The sequence below is a fragment of the Tetrao urogallus genome (genome assembly GCF_951394365.1).
Source record: "Tetrao urogallus genome assembly, chromosome: 25".
Taxonomy (NCBI): domain Eukaryota; kingdom Metazoa; phylum Chordata; class Aves; order Galliformes; family Phasianidae; genus Tetrao; species Tetrao urogallus.
In genome coordinates this window covers 5,276,443-5,295,780 of record NC_136838.1, presented here as the reverse complement: position 1 = coordinate 5,295,780, position 19,338 = coordinate 5,276,443, and the positions used below count along the sequence as shown (strand labels likewise).

Here is a 19,338-nt window from a genome sequence, read left to right as displayed (position 1 = left end):
CTCGAAGATGAGCCGCCAGGCTGTTACCTGTGCCACAGAGCAGCTGCAACCCCAAGAAGTCAGAGGGAGCTGGGATGCTGGGTGAGGTTCCTATCTCCACGGCTGAGGCTACTTGCAAGCACGGGAAGCCTCCCTCCAGGTCATGCAGTGCCTGAATGGCAGAGCCAAGAACAGTCCAGGATTGCCTGAATGGCAGAGCCAAGAACAGTCCAGGATTGCCAGCTCTCCACCCTGCAGCATCTTCAATTGCTGGATTGTGCTTCCTTTGAGGAACATCAAGGCTTTAACATTCTGTCCGCTGTCTGACACAGAAACCAAACAAAGCACTTTGCTTTTACCATAAAAGCAGCTTTACCCATTGTAAGCCAGATGGTGCTTCCTCCCAAGCCCTCTCCCACACTCCAAAAAAAATACAAATGCCAACCAGTGCATCTCTTTCCAATATTTTAATGAGTTGCTACATCTTACACTCATAATTATAAAAGAATAAGAATCCATAAAAATATTTTCTTTTCATAATACGCACTTAAAATACTCCAGGGCAAGTCAATGTGGTTCATTTGGGTGTTGCTTTTTTCTTCTCTTTTCATCCCTGGCAGAACCCTTGGCTTGAGGGGCAGGGGGGTACACGCTCCCCTGAGGTGCAATTACTCAATCCCCCCTCCCCAGAATTGCAGTTCCTGTTGACCAGGAAAATAAAAACCAAAAGAAAGCATATGCTGAGTAGATGGGTAAGGGGAACAGTCACTGACCTGCAGAGAACTGAAGCACAGCCAATTTCAGTGCACATCTGAAAGCTCAAGGTTTCAGGGAAGGAGAAGGTAGGATTGGGAGGCAGCATAAAGAATGGAGGGAGGAAGGACTTGCATAAATATTATCCATCTTGTGTTGCAAAAAAAACAAAAAACAACAACAAAAAAAAACAAACAACAAAAAACCTTATCTCCAGAGAGATGATCTCTGGTTGTAGCCAGCTGCTTCAGCTGCTGTGCTACCTTTTGGCACAACTCTGGTTGTGAGCGGCCATTAGAGAAAGGCATGAGAGGGCATCGTTATCAACCCCAGCCACTTCCTCCATCTGCTCTGCGAAATAAAACTGAGAAATAGAAATGACTAGTGTTGCATGCTTCTGTAGAGCTCTTCACATCCCAGGGCTCCACGCTGCTGCAGCAGGGCAAGGACACAGCACCAGCAATCAGCTGCCCTGGGGCTTTAACAATACGTTCTTCTCTCTTCCCTCCCATTCCTGGCTTAAGGCAGCTTGCTTATTCAGCTCTTCTATTTCCAACACAGGCACCAAGTTCTTGCAGGTAAGAGTACATGAACTGCAGATGTGCAGTGGAAGGGAAAAGGATGGGGGACAGAGAGAGATGGATGCAAACCTCAGTCTTAGGAGACAGACCACTGTCCATCAATCCCCAGGATAGTGGGAGTAGCAGGAAAAAAACAAAAAAAAACAAAAAACAAAACGAAAAAAAAAAAACCAAAAAACAAAACAACCCAACACATTAACAGCCAGGCTGGAAGAGAGAAATAGGATGAGCAGCTGAGCAGAGGCAGACCTCCAGCTTGGAAAGTGAAAGAAGGTGGCACTGTCCAAAGGGAAAGTACCTTCCATCCTCCTCCCTTATTATTCAGGGCAAGACACCCTGACATGGGCACGCAGCCATTTGTGCTCTGGGTTAGATGGCTGTCAAGGGAGGTGGTAGTGGCTGGGCACAGGAGGGGTGAAGTGAGCTGTCAGCATCCAGTTTGCAGAGGCATGTGCTCTCAGAGGTATTCTTGTAGAAAGTGCAGCAGCGTGATTTCATAGTGCTCTCCTGACTCAGGGCACCGAATACTGTGTCTTTCATTGGGGTAGATCTGTGCAGAAGCAGAGATGAGACAATTAATCAGGAGTTGCTCACTCAGCATGGACAAGCCTCCCTCACTTTGTGCCCAGTCTCTATCAGGACAAAGGAGTGCCAGGAGATGTGTAGAGCACCCAGCCTGCCTCTCACTTCACTGCAGTGATGCGCACTGCCACTCTGCTCAGCAAAGCAGCCACTTCTGCTGCCCACAGCCATGTGAGAAGCAACAGTTCCAGGGGAGAAGGAAAGTTCCAGACTTGAGGGCAGGAGCCCTATTTGCAAATGCTTTTAGACAGAGGCTACATTAGCTAGCAATGAAGCAGTCACAGTGCCACCTCCTGGTCACCCGTTGAAGTCAAACAAGGCATTTACTATCAGCTGTGTTGCAACAAGAGCAACACGTGGAAGCATCCGCATCTACCTTCTCCCACACTCGAGGCAGGAAGCATAAAACTATCTTGCTAGATTTAACTAACCTTCCCACTTCACTCTTGTTCCCCCTACCTGAAGCTGGTACGGTTTTCCAGCCCGGATTAACTGTGATACCAGGAAGTTTGTGTGAAAAAAGTGCACATTTTCATCCAAAAAACCATGGAGGATCAGCAAACGATTTGGCCTGAAGATGAGATGAGAGAGAATATGAGAATCCAAACAAAAAGCTCTGAAGTGAGTCTGAGCAAAGAGCTGCCATTCAGCAAACTAAAAACTGAACAATGACCAGGCAGCAGTCAAAAATAATTTAAGGCCACAGACGTGATCTTCAGCCCCTTCACCACTGGCAAAGGAGGCTGGATATATGATGCCCCAGCCTGCTGCAAAAAGCAGCAACCAGCCTCATGAGTTAAAATAAAACCACCTCAGAATTCATCCATTCTTTTGGTATTCAGCAGAGGTGCAGCTGATGGCACCACACAGCATCTGGAAGCAGGTTTATTAGCAGATTACAGCCCCACAGTACTCACTCATTGGGAAGCTTTTCTACATGTAATGCCACAGAGCCAGCCTCATAACCTTGCTGGTTGTTTTCTGGGATATCCATGTACCGCTCAGTATACCCGGTGTCATATGCCATCCAAACTGTGACAGGAGCACCTGCTATAGCAATCTGTCAAACAAATAGGTGGCAGGAGACAACTTCCATTATCAAGTGCTAAAGAGTTCAAGTATTCTCTGCTTCCTTGATGAGGGAAGGGAAAAAAAAAAATCTGGACAATTCTATCACTCAGACTGATTCTTCCACAACAAAACCCATATAAAACCCGGATTCCAACTCATGCTGTTTCTCTTGTAACCAAAGTCAGGCAGACTCTATCCTAACAGCACCTAAAGGCTTCCCCTTTCACGGAAAACAAGTGGAATAGAACCAGAAACCTGCTGAAGACTTGGGATGGGCTTAGGAATAGTGTATCAATCATCTTATTTGATAGTATGCCAAGTCTTCCATCAGTAGCCACTGGGATGTGACTCTATCCCAGAGACCCCATCCTCTCTATGTCTCAGAAAGTACAACCTGCAAGCAGAATGCAGGGCTGTATGCTAGAGCTACAGGCAGAAAGGACTGAGGGTCATTTTCGCCTGGCTTTTTTGTTTGATGTTTCTGATGGACAACTCCAGATACCAAGAGCTACAGAGGCTGAGAAAGCTACGAGTCCCAAGATAATACTCCACCACGTCTGGACTTACCTTGAAGACATTGGGTTTACAGATGAGACCCATGAGGGAGAGAAAACCCCCATATGACCAGCCATGTATGGCTACTCGACTCAAGTCAATAAACCCATATTTTTCTGCTACATAATGTAAACCTTCCACTTGGTCCTCTATCTCCACCTGACCCTAAAGAGCAATAAAATAAAAAAAAGCTGAAATTAGTGGCTTTATAAGCCTGAAAACTTAAGAAACCAATAAGGCATAAGTAATGCTCATGCAGGCATACGTTCAGCCATTGAAAAAGTAGCCTTTGAAAAAGGAACAGAGATTAATCAAAAAAGTACATTACCATTTGGTTTTTCAGGGCTCCTTCAAATCTGAGTCCTCGCTGGCATGAACCCCTTCCATCAATCACTACCACAGCATAACCTAGGGATGCTAGCGTGTTTAGCCGTAAGTATTTGATTCCTTTAAAGGAATTATTCACCAGCTGCACCTGCAGAAGATAAAGAAGTTTCAGAACCAAGCAGCTGCCTTCCACTATCCTGCTCCGTCTGTTTCACCACACAGGATGGTGAACAGGACAGCAGCCACTAGATGAGCTACCAGAGACAGATGTATCAGTCTAAATGCTTAAAACATCATCTCAGGTTTGAGGCAGAGGTCAGAACAGAGGTTCAGTTTAAGTCCTGACACATGACTGAGCTACACAGAACTCTGCTCTGCACAGCAATCAACTATCTGGACTATTACCTGAGGGCCTCCATACACAAAGAGCACTGTGGGATGCTTCTTCCCAGGCTGGACATCATGAGGTTTGTAGACCATTCCATAGAGCTCAACATCTGATTGAGTACGGAAGTGAAAGATCTCAGGTGGGATGTAATCTGGGGGACAACCTGCAGAAGCAAGTTCACACAATAGCAATGCAATAACTAAAGCAGACTTTGTCTTCTACCCAGTCTGAAAAACCTCATCCTCTTAGCCAGGGCTCTTTAAATACCCAAACCATAACAAGATTTATCACTGCCTTTCAGAGAAACCTCCCACTCAGATACCTGCCTACATAGGTCAGTAGGCCATATATGCAGAGAATGGATCACCCATGAACACATATTCAGCTAAAAATCTTCAAATAAGGCATGCTGTGCTGTAAGTGTAAGACTTGACAGGTTGAGAACAGACATGGGTCAAATAACCTAGCAGTTACACATTGTGCAGGACTTACTGGCTGCCTCCATCATGCTAGCCCAAAACTTGGGTTGCTTATGTAGCGGATCATCATCGGAGCCACTGAGCTTGTAGACATGCACGCAAGGTGGAGTGCTCACACTGCTGTAGTGGCTGATGAACATGTCAAAATTCTACAGGTGGAAGAGGAAGAGTTAGGGGAATCGAGGTCTCATTTCCCACAACCAGCCTCCTCCACACTGTTCTTAGATTAGAGCTCCCACATCTCAAGCAACCAATACAAAAGTCCCCGGTAATCACTGCATGACTCACTACCATTCCCTGTTAGACAGGAGACAAGTGCATCTTGTGTCTAAACAGAATCACAGAATGGCCAGGGTTAGAAGGGACCTCAAGGATCACGAAACTCCAACCACCCCTGCCAAATACAAGGCTACCAACCTCTCCATTTAATACTAGACCAGGCTGCCCATGGCCCCATCCAATATGGCCTTGAACACCTCTAGGGACGAGACATCCACAACCTGTCTAGGCAGCACCTGTTCCAGCACCTCACCACTCTCTCTGTAAAAAACTTCTTTGTATCTTCTGTAAATAACTTCTTGTAAACATGATACAAGAACAACAAACCTGGCTCATAGAACAGCTGTGGGAGAAGCCTGGTATAGTAAGTCGCACAATTTCTCCAGGAGACTCATAGCTAACTACATAGAGATGGTGCTCCAATGGGGTGTCCTTCGTGCCTTGGAAATACACCAGCTTCGTAGCCTCATTGACCCAGATCTATACGAAGAAGAGAGGCCTTGTTGACAGAAGAATGACATCTACTGCTTCTTTTCTCATTCAGTCTGTCCCAAGGCTTAAAAACACCAGTAGACTATGAGAGATTACTTACAGCATTAGGGACATACACAATATCCATTTATATGACAGGCTGGAATACACACACATTGCACTTACGGAGAATCGTATTAATCCAACGAAGTAATAAAAAGAAACCAAAGTGGTGTGTTCTGTTTTTTGCTTTTTTTTTTTTTTTGAGAAACTCGAAGCATTTGCTTATTAAGGAGCTTAAAAAAAAAAAAAAACTGAGCTCTCTTTCCTGTTTAAACTGAAAGATTCTGTGCTTAACTAGAGTGCCCTCCCACATTATGACTGGCATTTTAAGGGTGTATATGTATCTTTCCCCATCAATTGTGATAATGAATTCCCATCTGTGGAAGGAACAATTTAATAGCCTTAGCAATACCAAACTTCAAGTCACACTAACATAACTTCTTAATGTCCACATACATCAGTTTCTAAAATCCACCTGGATCAGCCAGGAATACAGGCAACAGCTTTTAAATACTGCACTGATCCAGCAACAGAAACTGAACTGTTTCTACCTTACAGTTTCCAAATGCTGAAACTCAAGTGCTCTTTCTAGCTAACATAGTTTGAAGAGAACTGCAGACAGGACAGGGAAGCAATATCCAACCCAATTGGCCAGGAAAACAGGTAGAGCCCTGCGGAGCAACAAATGCATCAAAATAATTGCTACTAACACAATTTTAGACATAGCACATGCAGGGAAGAGCTGTGACCAAAATCAACAGCATGTACAGTGAGAATCCACATGGGGAGGGACAGCGGGTTAACTGCAGATTGAAAAAAAAAAAAAACAAGCAGCAGAAACCAAATGCACAAAGCTGTAGGCTTTTTTTTTTTTTTTTTTTTTTTTTAAAAGCGTGAAGTGGAAATCTAGATTAATTGGGAATGAACAGACAAGGCCTTCATTTTGACAGAAATCACCTGGGAGCATTAAAGATCAGACTCAGAGTTAATTCCTGAAGCAAAATGGAACAAGGCTCTATAAGATAAAACAGATACACAGTTCCTTCATATTCTGAATTGCTTTATATTCCCCAGCTGCCTTCTTCCTGAAAGGATCAGCTAGAGACCTAGAGTTCATTGTAAGCACTAGGACATATTCCCAGTCAAGTACTCATTGAGGTTAAAATGCTTCAGCAAAGACAGTAAGCCCAAGCTTATCCACAAAAAATTCTTTGTTAATGTTGAACATCAGACTCACGTCCATTTCTATGGCTTCCCTCACTCATGGGATTGACTTAAAGAGCAATCTGAGTCTGGTTAAAAACACAATCAATTTAATGTACACTGGACTTCAGCACTTCTGGGGAAAGCACAGGCAGCAATAAATTTTAAAAATAATAATAAAAACACAAAATTAAACTTAAGTAGTTCTAGTTGGTTCCAGGTGTAACAGAGGCATAAGCCAGGACTGTAGGCAGATAAAGCAGAACTGCAACACTGCAAGAGAAAATAACCACTACCTTTGATCCATGCCTTGCCAGCACCTCCCACTCTCCACCAGTCAGGGCAACCTCCTCTTTGATAGGACATTTGAAATCATCTAGAAGACATGAAAATAAATAATCTTCCCCAAAAGATAAAACAAGCAAAGTGAGCCCACAAAGCTGATGCAATGTCAATGCACAGATCTTACCCTCGCTGTGGACATACGGCTGTACCCAGTCATAGCTGCCTTGCTTTAGGACCACTGTGACTCTGTACAGGTGACAGAAACCTGTTTTGCATTCATTGGCCCGGATAAAACACAGTTCTTCCTCTTCTCCTTCTGGTTGTATGAAAGGATAGAAGATATCATGAACCTGTCACATGAGACAAGAGATCCCTGAGTGATTTCTATTGACAGACCAATGCACAGCCAGCCAAAAGATACACGGATAAATTACTGTGCTATCAAATGAAAGGAGCTGGGCAGGGACAAATATCTCAGACAAACTGCTAGTGATAAAAAGCAATTCTATACTTTCCAATTACCACAGAAAATTGGGCCTGCGCAGAAGAACGCATTCTCTGAGCTCTTCATGACTATCAGCAAAGCAGCACCCACCCGTCATGCCTCTGAGCAAGACAACTCAGCTGTGTGACCCATATGGCAGTTGCTATTCTGACACCTTGGGAATGCCACAGTTTGAACTTCAGGTCCCTTTGCCGCTTCAGCACCAAGGTGCTTATGTTAAAAGCTCAAATTTATTTCCTGTCCCGTGTTCATCACTTACCTAAATATATTTAAATTTCACAGATTAGAGTTGCTTGTAACTCAAGAAGACATTTAACCTCCTAATAAATCACCTCTAAGAGAACTGCAGTGTTACATACAAAAGTGTTGGTGTTCTAAGTGCCTGCCTTCACCGAGAATGGTAGCAAGGATTAGGTAGGATTCTCTTATATTTCAGTGCTGAGTGCATGGAAGTCCTTCTCAGAACTTTATCAGACCTCCTGAACTAACACGAAACCTGGCAATACCGAGCAGTAAAGCAGTGTGCTGAAACATGGACTAAGCTGGACACACAGCCAACACAAAAATAGTTAAGTGCAGGGGAGGAAGGGACAAGCCAGTGCCCTCCTCCCAGCACCGAGCTGCTTACGTTTATCCACACATCAGTGATTTCTTCGTAGATAACAAACGGTTGAACATTTTCTGGCACAATTTTGGCAAATTCAGCACGCTGCTCCTCACTTTCTGGGACTGGAATAAAGAGCGCTGGAGGCAAAAGGATAAGCTGCAGCCGCTGCTGAGGTCTGTCTAGAAACATAGCCCAAGCACTGGGGAAAGAAGTTGGAGGTAAAGGTCAGTACCACAAAATAGATGTCATTTTATAACACTCAGAACACGTGATCCATTTTCTCCCACTGGCAGAAGGGATTTAAATATCTGAATGCAAAGCTTTCCTCATAATTACTTCTTTTCTAATCTCCTGGAAGCTTTGCCAACAAATATGTTTTGTCAGACATCTCTGGTGTCCCATGGGGGTATCATTCAGACCAGATGTCTGACACACTGGGTAGAGTGTCTATCCCAAGAGACCAGGTAACACGTTTCCAGAATGCAACATTTCCTTGGTCAACCCTTCCATCAAGAAGCACTATTTTCTAGTGAGCTTCTAAGATCAAGAGAAACTAAAGTGATTCATTTGTAGCTTCTCTGTTGTACGCTGCACTAGCAAGGAAAGGCACAGACCTAAGACAATAGCCAAGCTAAGGGGTTGCTTCAGTCTCAGCCTTGTTCCTCTCCAAGGAGAGTCATTTGAAATGGTGCTGCACTGCAGGCCTCTCAACATGACAGAAGTCGAGCCACTGCTGCACAGTATAGCTACCCCAAGGCCTGGAAGTGCATCAAGGGATGTTCCATCATTAACACAGACTTTCAAAAGAGCCAGTTACCCCCTGCACAGTGTCTGCGGATTTCATGAACTGATATATTCAGCACATTTTGACAAGCTCTGGTGCAGAACATAGGAGTCACTAACGCGATTACCTTCTGTAAAACTGTATGAGTTCAGTTTCCCAAGCAGACAGTTATTAATTACAAGTTACAGTGGTCACAGAGTAATTCTTCCCCACTGCACAACATGGAAATTGCCCACGTTCCCATGACGTATTTGCATTGATCACAAACAGGACCAACGGACAATAAAACTGCTTACAGTACATCCTCATTTTCAACAGGAACAATGTAGTATGGGTGCTGTACATCTTGAACCCAAAAGAATTCCCTAGGACTGCCTACTTGACTGTCATTTAACTTTGTGGTTGTAGCTCTGCATTAAAACCCATAGCTTGTCATTTGAGTCTACATCTGATTATTTCCTACCAGTAGGATGTTAAAACAATGAAGAAACCAAATAGTCTTGTGCCATCTGTGACACTCACAACTTTAAGAACTGGTGAAGACAACATTATAAACCTGGCTTCAATATAACACAATCTATTGTATAGCTACACCACCACACAGTCTTGAAGGTCTGTGAGAGTTTAGCCTGGGAAGCCCCTACCAGCATTAGTCTGGAAGAAAAAAAAAAAAAAAAACTTACGTACTATTTGCCATCTCGAGTCCATCCAGCACGGGCAATGTACTCCACAGTCGGGAATAATGCAGCAAATGGTTGCACCAGCTCCTTGTCTTGAGCACACACGATCTGCAACAAAAGGAAGGCCCAATACCAAATCAGACTAATATCAGGCCTTCTCCTATGGAAGCTCAGAGAAACGGGAGAATAAGGAAGTTGTAACTATTGACTGGCCTCATCAAGGGGAAGCAAACCTTTCTACAAAATGGCAAGAATAAAAAGGAAAAGCAAGTTTCAAAGCACCATGGTTTTGGCATCCAGCCACAGAAAGGATACAACTGTGCAATGAAGTCCAGGATTAGATCCAATTTTAACCCTGCAAGCTCTGCCCACTGATGTCGTGGTATGTCAGGCTAACTCTGCTTCTCACCTGCCTCCCCTCTCCCAGCTGCTTTTTGAGCAGCATAATACTTTTCAGCCTTTTAAAAGTTTTTCTTTTTCTAGTTACCTACATTCAAGAATTAGGTGCTACAGGAAGAAAAGCAAAGCTAATGCTATCACAGATTCTTAAATAGCCTCTTAATTCTAAGCAACTTCAGAAGCAGTCAACCCTTCAGAGCAATAATACACTCTGACTTACCTTACCCTTGCTGTCTGTTTTCAATTCTGCCAGTTTTAATGTAATCTTGGGGTTTTTGCTGCCTGCAAAGGAGTGACAGAACATCAAGATGACAAGCCTGGACACCCCCAGGATTATACTTGCTAGAGCTTCTGGACAGGAACCAACTCTGGTCCTGCTAAAATGGCTGGAAATCAATACACAAATAAGAAACTATGAATGCAAACAATACTGTGTTCAAATGAGGCATTTTGGGTATTGGGAAAGTTTGCTTTTGCCTTGCCTAGATAGATGCACACATTCGCAGGAGGAAGTGATCACAAAATATATTCCAGAACATGCCATCAGATATATTTCATTTTCTCAGCAACCCTTTCATTTAAGGTTAACTTTAAATCCTGTTCCCTTTTGTAGAAGGGGAGTGGGCTCAGAGACTCAATTAGGTCTCAACATTTAAAACCAGCTTCTACATCCTGGTAAGAATCTACATTAATAATGAGATGTTTATAGCACAAATTCCACTGCTTCAGTTAGCAGGAGCCAAAAGTTGCATTAGCAGCCCCATGGTACTTCACTTACCTGTCCTGGGGTACCGATAGGAATCTGTTTTTCTCTCCTCCAGAGCAGGTGAAGGAACGTGAATTATCTCCACTTCTGACTCATCCACTTCCTCATACAAGATTCGCAGTGTTTTTAAACTCTCTGAACCTAGGAGCAGATAGTAGGCATGCATGCTACAGTGTTTCTAAGTGTTTCTAGCTTGCCTGGAGCACCACAGAAGTCCACACTGGTGCAAAAGTTTTGTACATGTCCCTGTATAATTGCATCTTCTAGTAACCATGAGTAAATACTCCTCTGAGCACAATTATACTCCCTCAGTGTTATGTTCCTTCTGGTGGCCTTCCCAGAAAAAGATCAAACCCAGGCCAAAGGAAAACCATGCTCAAAATATCATTCACAGCAGTGGCCAGCAGTAGTAATAGTGTCAGAATTTGACACACAGAACACTGACCTTCTGTGGAAGATGTGGGACACCACCAATAGCCTGTGAACCGATCAAATTCCTCCTGAATGACAAAGGTGGCTACACCAGCAGACTTAGGGTCATCAAGAACATTGGATAAGCCTGGAAAGGAGAAAAGAAAGAGGACACTTACATCTTCTTGAAAACAACTGATTCAGAAGAAAAGTGCATTTGTGAGAAATAAGCCATAAAGATATTACCCCTTTCATCCACAGTTTTTAATCAAAACTTTCTTCTAAATATGGGAAAAAGCACCAGTTACCTTTATGGCAATATGTCATTCGCTTCTCCTCTCCTGTCTCTATATTTGCTACCCACAAATCATTGTTATTAATGAATGAAAAGAAGGCAGGGTCTGCAGGGCAAATCTTGGGATCCATTCGTGGCCCTGTACACTGAGTCTTGATCTCCAGAGGCTTCATTGGAGACACCTACAGCAACAGAAACACAAACATCTGTGTACCAAATCAACAACCAGCTTCACGCTTAAAGACCTACAGCCCACAAAATGAGGGCACAGTCCTGAGAGGACACAAAAGCAACGATCATAACCAAACACATGCACACATGCAGCTGCTATCAACCAAAACCACTTCAGATGTCATTCATAGCTCTATTAGCAAACTCACCATGAAACCATTCTTGCCTCCATCTCGGCAATGAAAGAGGCTATTGCTGGCCTGGAAAAGGAACAGGCCACTTTCACTGTGGAAATCATAAGATGTTATGCCAAAGACACCAAGTCTCTTGCGCTCTCTTAAGAGTTCTTCTTCTCTAGAATACATCCCATGATGAGGGGTTGCCTAGTATTGAAATAAAAGAAAATCCAAGAAAATCTGCAAGGAGAGAAACTTCCGCAGAGCAGAAATGCTTTTGAACTGGCACCAGGTAGTCTCTAAATGCTGAAAATACAATTTACCAGCCCCAGTCAGTAGTTCTTACCATACAGGTTCTTCCACAACTACTGTATTCCAGGCTACAAGTGCGGCCCAGTAGGACTAATCTAAGTGCAAGCCCAAAGTTCTCTTTACATAAGAGATGAATTGCCAATCTACAGTTTCTACAGTTGGCACTTCAGTATTAACTAAGGACAGCTGCACTTGTGCTGCTTATGCAAATCAGATGTAACCAATTAACTTAATGACACTTATCTACAGCCTTTCACAAACAGTTTCCATGTCAGATACTGCATACAAAACCTCTTCCAGGGATCTTGAATTACCCTGAAGGGGACTAGCAATCCAAATGGGGTCAAGGCAGCTGAATTCTTTTCAAATGGGAAGCCTTCCAGAAAGGCAGACAGACCAATGCCCTGCACCCCCTTGCTCCTTAATGCTTACTGACAAAAGACACAAAGATAGAGGAAAAGGAGATTTTATCTCCCTTTCCAGTTCTCTGGCAACAGAGTAAAGGACAGAAGAAGCTGTTTAATACAGTTTTCCCAGCTCCCTTAAAAGCAGAAAAGACAGTAGGTATTACAACAAGCCTGTTAACAAGTATCTGAAGAGCCCCAGACAAGGCACAGAGGAAAGGTGCACTGCCCTGATAGCTTTTAATTTGCAGTGGATCACATGCTAGTTTACTTCTTTACTAGATCACCCATTTGCTTGCCACATCACCTGCTGTTTCATACTCACTAGCTAGAGCACACACAGGTGCCTATCTCATATTATGAAATAAAGCAATCATCAATACAACATCCCTACCACTACTGTTCCATGCCGCACAGCATGGTAACACTCACCATATCAACCCCATAGCATCAACCAATTTTCCCAAGAATTATCAACTCAGGGTCTTCACACTTCTGCTTACCTGAAAGTGATCCAGCATCTGTTTCCATGACAAGAGTAATAAGGCCTCCTTCCGTACCTTTTTGGGAATCTCTGAGTAAAGAAGTGAATTTTCCCTGCTACCATATGGCATTCCTATTAAGACAACAAAAGCAACATACAGTTTAAGATTATTTACTGGACAAAGATGACTCAGATCAGACTGAAACAAAGCCTTTAGTAAGATAACTTTACTGCAGCCTACCATTACCTAAAGGGGACCTACAGGAAAGAGCAGTTGGGACTCTTTATCAGAGACTGTAGTGATAGGACAAAGGGTAGTAATTTAAAACTAAAAGACAGTATGTTTAGATTAGATACTAGGAAGAAATTCTTCTCTTTGAAGGTGGTGACGTACAGAAACATTTTCCAGAGGAAACTGTGGATGCCTCATCCCTGGAAGTATTCAAGCTCAGGCTGGATGGTTGCTTTGGGCAATCTGGTCTAGCAAAGGTGTCCCTGCTCATGGCTGAGAGGATGGACTAGATCTTCCATTGAATAGTTTCAACTGGAAGGGACCATTACTCTGTAACAGAGAGGTTAGGTGTGTTCAAGGGCTTGTACCAGCTGTCATTCCCAAGCAGCTCTCAGCTCAAATACAGAATACTATCTAACTACATCAGCTGTAAACACATATTTCCCCAGGCAATATTTAACACTAACTAACCTTTTCAGAGTTGGTTACTTCAGACTTTCCTCTCTCTGGACTGTTCAACCCACAGCCTAAATCCACTCTAAAAGAGCCATGGCCTGAATGAGAGACTCAACATTATTCTCCACATTTCTCAGCCAAAAAAATAATTGAAGGACCTAGTCCAGATCAATGCATTAGCCTACAAGAGGGAAAGAAAAAACCTGGAAGCTCTAGAGAGTCCGTTCAAATGGAAAACATTATTTAGCCAAGACATCTTGTCATCTTACATAAGCTTTTGATATGGCCAAATCATATAAAGCTATTGGCTTTCATCCAATTTCCAAACCAACCAAGAAAATGTAGAATATCAGTGAAAATGATTTTGGCAGTTTCAGCAGAATCACAGACCATAAACTTGCCCTCTACATTTGCTTAAGTGATGCCCTGGGTCAGAATTTAACACAGAAAACATGCCCCAATACTGTTTACTCTGTACGTGTTCAGGGAGAATAAAATTTCTAAGCTGTTAACCTAACAGTACAGTTACTTAAAACTGAAATAGTACCAAGTGCTTAGGAAGCAAAGCAATATGTGAGCATATAATCCTCAGAAATACAGAAACGCCAAAGGGCTGAGTATGTGGTGTTTAATATAAGCAGCATCTGCCATGAATGAACATAGAAGTATATGGGAACAGCCCAGGACTGATTTAAAATGTCCAAACAGAACAAAGTGCAGATAGGAACTAATTACTATATATAGATATCTGGCACTTATGTGACTGTGACCTGGACTTCATTTCTCTTTACTACATTAGTACTTTATACAACAGCCTCAAGACTACAGTAAATCAGCATTTACAAGGAAGATACTGCCTTCAACCCCGAAGACATTATACTGTGCTCTCAAGTGAAGAACAGCATTCAACCCCTACATTAAAACTCTTCAAAAGTCTTCATCCAACTCCTTGGCATACAATCACTAACAGTATTCACATAAAATTTTGGAAATGCTACTCAGCATTGAGACAGTAATAGTAGGACAATGTTAAGCATGAATGCATAAAATGGGTTCCAAGTATTTAACGCACTGTACACAGCATGCAATTTAAAAGGTGCTTATTATGGCAATAAAAAGAATAATCATTTCCACTTCATAAGAAACGCGTAAGAAGAGGTAACATAATCTTATGTTATGAGTCAACCTGCAGTATGCCCAGCCCATTTTCAGGAAACACCGAAAAGACATTGGTGCATCTTCATTACTAGTTCTGGCTCCTGTAATAGTTACAACTGTGCAGAAAACCTACAGCCAGTAGCTGCTCTCATTGCCATATCATACAACAGAAGAAAATAAAAAATACTGCAAATTAGCCACACATAATGTTAATTCTTTAATCATCTAAACTGTATCAAAGTCAACTTGGCTTTGAAAAACATTCAGCTTTAAATTAAGTCTCACTATTCAAACTCAACAAGAAAAGCATCTTAATTCAGGAAACTGCCATTTATAGTAGCACTTGTGTAATAAGAATGTACAAAGGACTGTAGCAAATCATCACTGACATACCGGAGCTGCTCAATCAAATCCAGCATTCTACATTGACCCAGAATCAAGTCAAGAAAAAGAAGGAAGAACAACAACAAAAAAATATCAGAGTCACTTTAGGAAAGCAGCCAGCTATATGGAGTTGCGCACTGGGAAATTTCTTTACTGGTCCAGTAAAGACCAGCTCATGCCCCAGAGTGTAACAAACCATTTACAGTCTATAAAGCTTCCCATGTTACTAACCACAAGATTATCCAGTTACTAAAATCCAGCCACTCTGCCACTAATTACATCATAGTTCCAACTATGAGTGTCTCACTCAGCATAGTATTCTGCTGTCCTTCAATCCTACTGTACAGAAGGAGACTTCTCTACAAATATCAACAACAATTAATTCCTCTCAAAATCTTTTTCCATTCCCTATTCTTCATAGCATCCTACCTATGTGCTGCTTAATAAATCAGGGAGAAAATAAGCTGCTGTTGTGCGCGCCTCCAAAACATACTATAACTTGTAACATATAGTTACTAATTACTAATGGTGACTTAGAAAGTCAGCCTAGTTAATCTATCAGGTAAATCCCACTTCTAGCTCCGGAAGCACAGGACAGCCCTGAGTTTGAAAAGCATCCCTTCTCTTAACCCATCCCCTGTACTGACCTGAGTTACCAAGCAAACACTACAGTCATACCTCTTTTACTAGCCTGTGCTTGTCTGAGACTGGAGAGGTCTCTGCTCAGTTCCAGGCTTTGCTGTAGATTTGAGTGTGTGTTATTCTTGAGCAGTGTTACCTAATCTCAGTTCCCCTATCTTAAAACAGAAATATTTTCCATCCTTTTCCTGGTCTGTTTAAATTGGAAGCTCTCCCATAATATTTTCACACCCAGTGTCTGGCATGTCAGCTTACCCAGGTAATAAAGACGATGAGAGTGAGGGCTGGACTCTTCGGTTTTCCGGACAAACTGGAAATCATGGGGAGCTTTGTTCACTATCATGCCCGAATACTTCCTGCTGCTGTGAATAATGTCACGCAGCCCATCCCAAGAATGCTTTTGCACCTGGAATTCGGAAGGCACATCCTCCATCTCGACCACTTCAGAGCTGTCTGATAGCGTGTCCACTGCAGTCATTGTCTCTTCCTCAGAACTAGACAAAAAACTGAGGGAAGAGTTGAGGGGGAGAATTAAGTCTTAAAATCAAGCAGCCCATCTCCCATTCCATATCAAGTCCTGTAAGCAAAGATATTAAGCCCAAAGGATTTATTACCAGTACTAGTTCTAGAAGTAAGCTGTTAAACATAATCCATGTGGTGGATTCTGGCATAAAAAAAAAAATCAGCATGACTCAAAGGAAAACAACCCCAAGAATTTGGACAAAAAGTCATCAAAGCTATGACCTATTGGTATATAAATTTATGGAGTATGGGCATTTAAACTTAAATCCTGGAACACTGCACAAGTGGAAGTCCCCTTCCTGCCCTGAAGGAAAGCTGGCACAACACTTTATGACCATCTAAGTTTAAATGCAACAGCTCACTTACCTGAATAGCTACTGCAGCCAGGAATGATGACAAAACAGGAAGAAACAGTGCAATTGACTTTGTTGACCAGAAAGAAGACAGCAGTAAGAGACCCTTGTCATATCCTGCAAAACGTGGTACACGCATTTCCAAGCTCGCAGTTATTGAATGAGAGTCTACAAAAAGCACCTTGATGAGCAACTACAGCAAACATTGATTTGAGGAGATGTGAACTAACTGACTTGCCCACAGTCAACGATGTAATCTACTACAAAGCAGGAATGAGTTTAGGACTAGGGAAACCAGTTTACATCACCTCATTAGAAAAGCTGGATTTCCCTGCACAAGGACATTTTAGTAGTTTTGGGCTGACCAGCCTACATCTGGGTGCATCTGGAAGAATGTTACAGAAAATTTCAGAATAACTTTGGTTTACCAGAAAAAAAAAATACTAGGGCTAGAGAATTCTACTCCATGGAAACAGAATTGCTACCTTTGGTTCGGCATCAAGATGGCAAACCAATGACTAGGGATTAAACCAGAAAAGGCCTTGTTCTCTGCAGCCCCAAGACGTACATTTTCAAATCAGGTTCTTCTCAAATACCACTTGTCACTGGGGACAGTCACCTGCATTCTGAGCAGAAAACTGCTTCTGAGATGTAGCTGTCATGTCTGTGTATTAAGCAGGAATTAAACAAATAATCTTGAAGGCCTCAGCCTCAAGATGCACAGCAATTTCTTTCCCAGTGAGTAGAACCAAGGGAAAGGAGAATGGTTATTAATATCAGCACAAGAAAACATTTACTCCTGTCCATTTTCTACCATGAGTATTCTTCAGGAGAACCTTGAGCGTTCCTAGAGAATTCTCCATCAGCTTAAACCACCACCAAGAAAAAGCTCCAAAAACATATCTGTAGGTTCTCCTACAAACAAACAACTAACACCTAAATCCACAGCTTGAACACGAATAAAGAGTATTTTCCAATAAAAGCCAGGCATAAAGCCCAAAGCCGCAAGAGAAAACATGACGGGATGTTCTAAGATTTCAGGAGTGTCTTATGGCCTCAAGTCTATTGATTGTATTCAGGGTCTCCATTATAGCAACTAAAAATCACATCTTAAGGGGAAAGCACTGCCTATCAAAAAATACATAACAGAAACACCATTCAGAACTGTTAGCTGAATACAGTTCTCTCAACCCAACTGTACTGCAGGTCAAGTCGGTTGATCAAAACAATCTGGCTTTGGCTCAAGATACTTGACCCCTAGGCTACTTTCTCCTAGCCAGCAACACCTTCTTACTCACTTGACTACTCACAAGGTAAAGTTGCACTTTTAAGGGCTCAAAACAGTCCACTCACTCACTACACAAATGTAATACTGATAACTGCCCCAACCTGAACAGGACTCCCTTCCAAACTACATTTCCATGAATTTAGGATTCACCAGGTAAGTGAAAGGCACAACTTTCAGCTTGGTATTATAACCTTGGTGACTTCGACACTAGAACAGAGTAGAGTACTGGGATAAGAGAAGTATTCATCCTCACCCTTGATCTGTAGCCAAAATTACATGAAAGTGTTGGAAAATGACAGCTAAAATGTTATGGAGTTTCATGTAACTTAGGTTCTCACACAATACACAGTAAAAGGAAGAACCATTTGCTCTATCACTACAGTCAGAATAAAATATAACTAGAACTTGGTAGTACCACAAATGCAGTAGAACTAGTATAAGGAGTGACTTAACTAATTGAAGTCAGAAAGTTAATTTGGTGATGAAATTGTTCAAAGAGGATTTTGACCAATACATCAATTTTAACAACCTTATTCTTAAACACTCTCAAAGCTTCCTCATCAATAAATCTTATATGTGCTATACAACTCACTAGAGACAGACTCTCCTTCAGAGTCCTCCACAGTCCTTAGATGACTTCACTTCCCAAAGCACTTAGCTATCTCTTGAGTGCCTCCAAGCTCACTCAGTGTGCTTATTCTGCCCAGCCTGGTTAGACACGTCAGACATATATCCACCAAGTTCTTTTTCAGAAGAAACACATTAGTCTGAAGACAACAAGCAAGTATAGGAAGACAGCAAGGGACATCAGTATGGGAAAAAACTGTAAAGCTTGGAATTGGAAGCCAGTGAAATAAATCAACCTCCTGAGTCACTTCCTGACCCACAGATCCTGACACAGAGTTCCCCAAGGCAAAAAGACAGGCTTGGGATTTTTCAGAAACCTCATTCACTTGAGAACGTGTTTATTGCTATGTTCCACATGGAGCATGGGGTGAATAAAGACCCTGGGAGTACTTGGGAAACATACCTTCTCCAACTTCCTGCAGTCTCGTTTTCCAGACGAACCCTCTTTATCTTCTGCATTAACTACTCAGCAAGCTAGGCAGGACAGGAAACTAGGAAGGAAGATGAAAAAAAGCGAATTTCATATAGCTGCTGGTACCTTCCACAGGTCACATATGCAACTGAGCACAGAGGCACAACCAAAACTCTTGGTTTGTGCTTTGCAATCCAAATCTGTTCTACTAACATGCGCTGGATACTAACAACCCAGACAAAACACAGAATTCTTTT

At 42.4% G+C, this 19,338-nt stretch overlaps 1 protein-coding gene across 1 annotated transcript; it reads right to left on the bottom strand.

Moving 5' to 3' along the window:
- Positions 1 to 1,770: 1,770 nt before the first annotated feature.
- DPP9 (dipeptidyl peptidase 9) lies at positions 1,771 to 19,128 on the bottom strand (the record flags this gene model as incomplete). The annotated part of the gene is made up of 20 exons (XM_079546610.1): positions 1,771 to 1,863; positions 2,355 to 2,466; positions 2,813 to 2,955; positions 3,534 to 3,686; positions 3,850 to 3,996; positions 4,254 to 4,399; positions 4,729 to 4,864; positions 5,322 to 5,474; positions 7,028 to 7,107; positions 7,201 to 7,366; positions 8,150 to 8,327; positions 9,600 to 9,700; positions 10,212 to 10,269; positions 10,766 to 10,898; positions 11,203 to 11,316; positions 11,477 to 11,645; positions 11,844 to 12,017; positions 13,030 to 13,142; positions 16,135 to 16,385; positions 19,073 to 19,128. The coding sequence occupies 20 exons, from the start codon at positions 19,126 to 19,128 to the stop codon at positions 1,771 to 1,773; spliced, it is 2,676 nt and encodes an 891-aa protein (XP_079402736.1).
- Between the last annotated feature and the right edge of the window lie 210 nt (positions 19,129 to 19,338).